Below are 8,267 nucleotides of genomic sequence, written 5' to 3' on the forward strand. Positions count from 1 at the left end.
ATGTTGTTGCTGGAAGGTGTTGTACTCAGATTCTATGGATTCGAAATCAGCTCTTGGATTATGGTCTAAACTTCTCTAAGACACTCATCTGTTTTGACAATACCAGCGCCATTCAGATGATACAAAATCCAGTGCAACATTCCAATACTAAGCACATTGACATCCGTCATCATTTCATCAGGGAAATAGTTTAAAAGGGAAAAGTGGAGTTGTTTTACATTCCATTCACTGATCAGTTGGCTGACATTTTCACGAAGGCGTTGGAAGAGAAGACTTAAAACAAATTGATTATAGATCTTGTCATGGTTTCAATCATTTAACTGCTTTCTAACACTTTTGATTACTTTTGATTACTTTCTAAGAAACACAAAAACACAAAAAAATGTTGCTTTTATTATGTTTACGGATTTTTACATAATTTTTTTAAGCTTCGATTTTGGTATTTACAAGTATTCTCTTGTCTCTCCTATTCATCTTACAATCCTATCTATGATTTATTTACATCTCCTTCTTCAAAGTTTGTAAGAGATGAAAGATCTTAATGCTCTTGGTACTGAGAAAAAGAGTGGCATCATGTCCTCTTCTTCTTGAGGATACCATTTTTCTCCTCCATTCACTGTTATGGATGCAAAGAGTAACCATCAATGCAGTAAGTCTTGTTTTCATCTACTGAGTCATGATCTGATAAAACCTCGAATGCCCTCGTGTTGATCTTGAGGACACAATGGTTTCATGGATTTGAGTCAGTTAACTCGTTGGTTACAAAGTTTGATCTCTACTTCTCTTTTGCTCTCGATAGATATGAAGCTTGGAGTCCATCCGGAATGTTTCAGTGATTAGTGGCTTCATCATTCTTGATTTATAGTGAGATATATTATATATATTTATCTTCACTTGTGTTCTCTTTTATAGCCAGTCTTGAAGGGTAGGTATCTCAAAAAAAGAAATTTAATAAATGAGTAATTACTTCAAAAGATTTCTTTTTGAAAATATTACGCAAAAGATCTTCTAAAAAAAGGCTATATAAAGAGCCTCTAAAAAAGGCTTCATATTCCTTTCCTTATTTGACTAACTCTTTTGTTTGTATTCTTATATTGTTTATTATTTTGTATCGTCTTTAAAGGGAATATGACGGTGGCAATTCTAAGCCTAGTATGCAACTTTTAGCAAATCATCGTCCTTAGAAGCATGTTGTTGTATGTGACTAAATCTCTATAAGTTTCTCATCAGCGAGACCATCTGCTGAGAACATTGAGTCACCCCCTCATGCTAATTGTCTAGCATTGTCTAAACTTTCTAAGTGAGATTGCCTGTTCCAAATAAAAAATTGATAAAAAGGCTTGGGTGTTTATCTTTATTTAACTATCTTACCTAACCCTGTCCCTAGAAGCATGCTTGTCGTATGCATCAAGTCTCATGTTCTGTTGAAAAATTAAGAAAAACCCAATGACTTAGTCTGATTGCATATTCATCAGCGTAAGATTTACTTGTTTGGTCCTTTAATCACAAAGGGTTGTTCATGTCCCTGACCTTCTAGCCTGAGGTATGACATGGTACCATTATGAGTTAATGGTGAATCTTTGATTCTAGAATACAACTTATTCTATGATACGGAAGTCTAAACCACTTCTATTTGATGAGTTAAACTATTTATGATTCACGCTGATTTCACCTCGGCATGACTGAAACGCACCATTCTTTCCATAAATTCTTCTTTAGAATTTTATGATTCCACGTATGATACCAAACGCTGATGAAAAATCGAAAAATTTGTGTCGATGAGTATATCATTGCACGTTATATATTACACGCACCTACCCATTTTTTTCCCAATAATCATTGTCCGTGATAAAACTTCGACATTCTTTGCCGATGAGTACATTTCATACCGGAATGTATTACACACAACATACCCCTCTTGCCCTTTTATTCTAATAAAAGTGATTAATGAGTCAGCATATGAATCGACACGTTGATGAATGAAATCTCGTAATATTATGTTAGTGAATGTTAGTTTAAGCCAATACTATCAAGATACATCACAATCTTACTAAACTACAAGCTACAACAACTCTATTCATGTGTTTACTAGTGATGTCAAAAAGGGGGAGAGAATCTATATAGAAAAGCACAGTCTAAGGGGGAGTCAAGTCAAGCTAATATCAACATTCTCAGCTAGTTGAGTCAAGCTGATCCACATTTTTCAAGTCAGCTCGCCGCCTTCACCTATTCATCCTTCGTCCGCTGCGACTCATAAATGTTGCCTCAATTGTTTGATAAGTCATTCATCTTCTCAGGGGAAGCATTAGTTAAAGCTGAAACGTTAAAACTTCATTCTTCCTCTCAAGGGGAGCACGAACTAAAGAATTCATTGAAGATTAGTTTTGACATCATCAGATAGGAGGGTTGTAAGGTCACACCTTATGATATGATGAGTCAAACACTCCATACATTGTCTGTCAGCGTCAACGTCTACAACATCGACAACGCTAGCGTATAAAGCTTATAAGCATTAACGCATAGTGTAGTTATTCTATGTAATATTTTGTATATTAGGTAATGATATAGATAAGTATATAATCGATCACGAATCCAATACCTTTGTGATAAGATCGGTTCTTAGTATAGGTTAAACGAAATCCCTTCAATCAAGGAGTATGCATGTATAGATTAGTATATATACAACATTAGGATAAATCATAATGTTGTTAACACGGCTTGGTGTCGTAATCATTTTTGTGACAACCCGTCTTCTTTGTGAATACAAAACCCTTTCTTGGGGAAAGAATAATTTGGAGAACTCCTTGTGTTATTTACTTTATGCTCTTTATTTTTCTTAGATTAGTTTACATTTGTTCTTAATACTTGAAGTATATTTGATCGATACAAACCTTTAGTCTTTAATTTATTAAGTGTAAACAAGTTTCCAACTTGGTTCTTATAGCTATCATTAAAGAAGATCAATAGAACCACACTAAGATATGTATCGCATAAGTAGACTTTGACAATCAAGTAACACCGGTATATAATGTAAATGGTTTTTCTAGACTGGAAAGTGTTGGATTAGGTGTCTCAGCCAATTACTAAATTATTATAAACTTCAATTATTAGCAAAGTTCTTTTGGGTTGCCCTCAAACCTATTAATTGACTGGAATGCTTTTTGGAGAGAAATAACGATTTGTTAATTTTATATATGATTAATAAATTAATTAAAAATCAAAATAAATAATTTATTAATATGTTTTGAGAAAAACATAATAATTAGAAATTATATTATTAATTAAGAATTAATCAGAAATTAATTGGAATTGATTTTGGGATTAATTGGATTAATTAAAAGTAAAATGACTGGAAGTGTTAATGTCCAAAAGTTGAACATTGACTGATTCTAGAACCTTCCTAGGATAGGGGACGGTTCTAGAGGGGTTTATGGAGCTTTTCTAGGATTTTTAGGAAGCTTAGGGTTGCTTTGGGGGAAAAGAAAATGGTTAGAGTTATCCAAAAGGAAACTTGTTTTTATACACTCCTTAAGTCCTATAAATACCCCAAGGCATAGGGTTTCAGATTTCACTCTTCCAAAGAACCCTTAGTGTCGAAAGTCATACGTTCTACTCCCCTCTCTTCAATAGCCTCCAATTGGTAGGATTTAGGTGTAAGCCATCAGAGGCACGAGATTTCTGGTGTTGACTTTCTGAAGTTCTACAAAGAAGGATTACTAGTTTATTTACAAAAGTAAACTATAAGGTATGTTTTTATTATCCCTTCTCCTAAATCGAAAATAACAATGTACTTTAGGGTTCTTAAATTAAAATTGTTTTTTTCATATCATAGTGAGAATGTAGATCCTTTAAGATGTATGTGAACTTAAGGTTTTAGGTTTTCCGCCAAAAATATGATTTTTGTTACCTATAAAACCCATAAAAAAGAACCTCTATGTGAAAAGTGTATGTGACTGGGAGAGTCCAATATAGACGTCTTATATTATCCTCCAAATGGGGGAGGGAAACTTCATTTTTATAGGTTCAAATGAAAGGACAACAGAGAATGAATGGACACGAAGACGATGTGTGCTCCAACCTTTTTCTGTCATTGGATGTGACAAAATATGGGTATCAAGGAGGTGTCGTCGTCTAACTAATGAGCCTAACACCATTACACACCATTCTCAAAACACTTGGTAACGAAGGAGGTTAGGATTTTTTTTGTATATACGCCAAGGCAAACGAAGTCGTGGAAGAAGAAAATGAAGGCGAAATTGAGCTTTCTGAGAAACAACATAAGTAATTAGAATTAAGAGAATTTTTTTTTTTAATTATTGATTGGTAAAGATAGCAAAAGTGGTGGTAATGTTAAAGGGGGATGAGAGGAAAAAAATATTGAAATACCTAGGAATGTGAATGTGAGAGCTCTTATGGAAAATATTAAATGGTGTGACATAGAGGTACCATAATTGTCATAAAATCCTAAAGCTATGGTCAAAATAAATAAATAAATAATAATATAATAACTTAAACAAAAACAAATACAAACCAAAATACCAAATGGACTAAATTTGTAATTTATTCTACATTATGTATTGAAGATGAGCTTAATAAAAAAACAAACGAAAACATCCACCCAGTCGTTGAGGTCCTCTTTCTACCTTTTTTCCATGTTCTGCATTGGAAACTTCAAGGAAACCCACGTGATCGCAACCATTGATTGGCCCATTTCAGCATCTGTATTTAAAAAAACTCTGACATCCCTCCACGACAGATAACAACCATGGATTCCGGCCAACAGACTCGTCAAAACGTCGTCGTGATGCGCCATGGCGACCGGATTGACAACTTCGAGCCGCTATGGACTGAGAAAGCTGCTAGGCCATGGGATCCGCCGTTGGTGTTAGATGGCAAGGTTAGGGCATTCTCTACCGGTAAGAAATTCAAAAAGGACCTCCGTTTTCCGATTCATCGCGTCTTTGTATCGCCGTTTCTTCGATGCCTTCAGACAGCTTCCGAAGTCATACACGCTCTTTGCGCCGTCGATTGTAATGTTACTCATATGAGCTCTGCCGATGGCGTCAAAATCGATCCTTCTATGCTCAAGGTCATATCCTGATAACCTGTTCATATCGTATTATTGATTTATTCATTGATATCGATTCTTTTGAAATACAAAAAATTACCAGGAATAATCCGAGAGAACCATGATTGTGCCTGATTTTTGATGATCGGAGTACAGATAAATGATTATGATCCTGATAATTAAGCTGTATATCTAATTAGTTTTAAGTTCTGGAAGGCATCTATGAGTTTGATATAATCGGATATCTCCTCTACTGATCGAAAACTTGGAGTTTCAAATTCGATTTTGCCTAATTAGTGCCCGATCCACATTAAAATTTCTGGAAATTCACTGATTACAGTAACTAATTGTCCGAAGCAGGACTTGTTCAAACTTCAAAGTTAGAAACTCTTCCATGGGAACCTAGAATTCAAACTCTACCCTTAGTGTGTTAATTGACATGTAGCAAAAATTTCAGGCTTCTTGGATATAGTTTCCTGGATCTTTCTAACAAAGACTATTAGTACTTTGAAGATCATAGTTTGACATTTTGATATGTTGCAGGTATCTGTTGAATATGGACTATGTGAAATGCTGAACAAACGAGCCATACGAGCTGAGAACGCCCCTAAAGATGGAGACTTTGCTTTCACTATTTCAGAATGTGAAGCTATTTTACCACAAGGGACAGTTGATTCAACTGTAGAACCAGTTTACAAAGAGGTTCTTAACTTATTATAACACCAAAAATCTCTTAATCACTTTCTTGTACTAATCTTTATTCTACTTCTAAAACTATCAACTTTATCAGCTACCAAAATGGGAAGAGCCAACAGAGGTGGCTAGAGACAGGTACAAGAATATTATCAAGATTCTTGCTGATAAATACCCTACCGAAAACTTACTGCTTGTGACACATGGTAAGTGTTGAGTTAGTTCTTGTTGAGGAGGGCATTTATGTCTTTTTCATTCCATCCAAACAAACAAATTAACAAGACCCCTTTGGATTTTGATGCAGGGGAAGGTGTTGGGGTGTCAGTGACTTCATATGCACGTGATGATTTGCTAGTGAGTGAAGTGGAATATTGTGCATATTCAAAGCTTCATAGAACAATTTCCACCAAAGGAGCTGGGGAATTTGAGTTGTGTATGAATCTTAAGCACAGTGGTATTTCCTATATACCCACACGAGTTGATGAAGAACAATCCACATCATAAAGAAACCAAGATTCTAAAGCTTTTTGAAAAGCTTACTTATGAAATTTGCATATTTATCCTTCGTCTATTTGAAATGTTTTATATAAACTTGTCATTTAGTTTGTCGTTTTTAAGCACAAGTCATATTTGATATTGAACAAGAACAACCATGTAGTTTTAATAGGGTAAAAAATGGTAAAAATAAATGTTCAGTTTTATTAAGGGGGTGAAATGAAAATACTATTGAGATGAGGGGGTTACATGTCATTAGACAATAAAAGATTAAGAGGTTGAGAAAAAAATAAACGGTTGATACATTCAAATGGGGATAAGTTATAAGCTCTTCAAATGTTTATTTCAAATAGTAAAAAACTATGAGATCTTTTTGTTCTTAAATATCATCCTATCCAATGAAATGGTGTCATATGTAACATGTATTGTTCATTTAATGAGATTTAATTATATTTTAGGATATTAATATGACACATGTCATTATTTAAATGGGTAGGAGAATTGGTATGATCAAAAGGTAGGAGGATATTTAATTTTTCAAAAAGTATAAATAAGTGGCCATCGAATGCTCTATTTATTACCTAAAATATAAGAGAAATTAAATATTCTATTGCCTTTTGTTCATAATTTTCTTCTTATCTATTTAAGATGATGATAAATATATAAATTTAACATCTCATTCAAATTCAAATTTAAATTAAATGATATTTATCATCATTTAAAATAGGTAAGAAGATATTAAGCATAAAAAACATAAGGATATTTAATTTCTCTGATAATAAACATCACTACATTATGTGACTTACCTAATAAATAGACAAAAATAAAAATATTTTTTTTATCAAAATCAAAAATCTCTGTACTTGAAGCTCTAAAAGAAGGAATTTATGTTCAATGAATGTGACATTGTTGCATGCCTACAATAATATTTGGTAGAAGTGAACAAAATTGATCAAGGAAGACGTCGTAAAAAAACACATAGGAAGCATTAATTAATGATAAATATTATAATAACTAGATCTGTGGGAATCATGGTTATAAAATTAATTAAATTTTCATAGTAAAAACTTAAAATTATTAATCAATTATTTTAAATAAATTATTAATTAAGAGATATTTATTTAGTTATATAAAATTATAATCGTTGATTTAAATAAATACGCGACTTTATAATCTGTATTAATTTTATTTTAATTTTTATTTTAATGTAAATAGAGTGGAAATTTTAAATTTTGAAATTTGAAATTTAAAATGGAGATTAATAGGTTGACAAATGGCATAATATTAATTAGGAGACCTAAATGAATGATACATGAATCAACCTATTTTTTTATTAGAATAGGGATTAGTTAGTATTACATATTGAAATATATACTATATAATTAGAGACTTGTAATATATGCGTTCATTTTTTTCTTAAAACATTGTAGCGTAAAAATCTATTAAATTATAAAAATGAATTGTTTTTTTTTTTGGATGACTTGATTATAATCTGATAGATTCTTTAAAATATAATAATATAATGAAAAATATAATAAAGTAAAAGACAAAAGTACACTAATAGCATGTAGTTATTTCTTATATTTAACCTTACTAATTGTTATATCTTTATATAAATAATTAATAGCGTCATCATATTTACATTTACTAATTTGGCCTTTGTTTTATTCGATTAGAATCAAATACTAATTATTATATCTTTATATAAATAATCAATAGCGTCATCATATTTAAATTTACTAATTTGGCCTTTGTTTTATTCGATTAGAATCAAACAAAAGAGAATGCCCTTGTTAATTGTTACCTAGTACCTACCCCCTTCAAATTCAAAATTTGTCTTTGAGTCTTTGTATCTTTGACTTATTCTTTATATATTTGACCAACAAATATTTCTATTTCAGTAAAAAAAAATGTGCATAAATGTATTACATACCACTTTATCTATTTGTAAATACCACTTTATCAAGTCATCAACTTATTCATGTTCGACAACGACGTTTGTTTTTTCTAA

The 8,267-nt window shown here is 32.0% G+C and overlaps 1 protein-coding gene across 1 annotated transcript; it reads left to right on the forward strand.

The window, feature by feature from the left end:
* Positions 1-4,639: 4,639 nt before the first annotated feature.
* On the forward strand, positions 4,640-6,397 carry LOC145062121 (uncharacterized). Its single transcript, XM_079009758.1, has 4 exons — positions 4,640-5,089; positions 5,612-5,770; positions 5,859-5,967; positions 6,066-6,397. The coding sequence occupies exons 1-4, from the start codon at positions 4,766-4,768 to the stop codon at positions 6,263-6,265; spliced, it is 792 nt and encodes a 263-aa protein (XP_078865884.1). The 5' UTR covers positions 4,640-4,765; the 3' UTR covers positions 6,266-6,397.
* The last annotated feature ends 1,870 nt before the right edge of the window (positions 6,398-8,267 follow it).

Source organism: Lactuca serriola, chromosome 7, assembly GCF_051521515.1.
Source record: "Lactuca serriola cultivar US96UC23 chromosome 7, Lser_US96UC23_V15, whole genome shotgun sequence".
Classification (NCBI taxonomy): Eukaryota; Viridiplantae; Streptophyta; class Magnoliopsida; order Asterales; family Asteraceae; genus Lactuca; species Lactuca serriola.

Coding starts and splice junctions, on each gene's coding strand:
- LOC145062121 (XM_079009758.1), top strand. CDS start 4,766: ATGGATTCCGGCCAACAGACTCGTCAAAACGTCGTCGTGATGCGCCAT. Junction 5,771..5,858: donor TAGAACCAGTTTACAAAGAG/GTTCTTAACTTA, acceptor CAACTTTATCAG/CTACCAAAATGGGAAGAGCC. Junction 5,968..6,065: donor CTTACTGCTTGTGACACATG/GTAAGTGTTGAG, acceptor ATTTTGATGCAG/GGGAAGGTGTTGGGGTGTCA.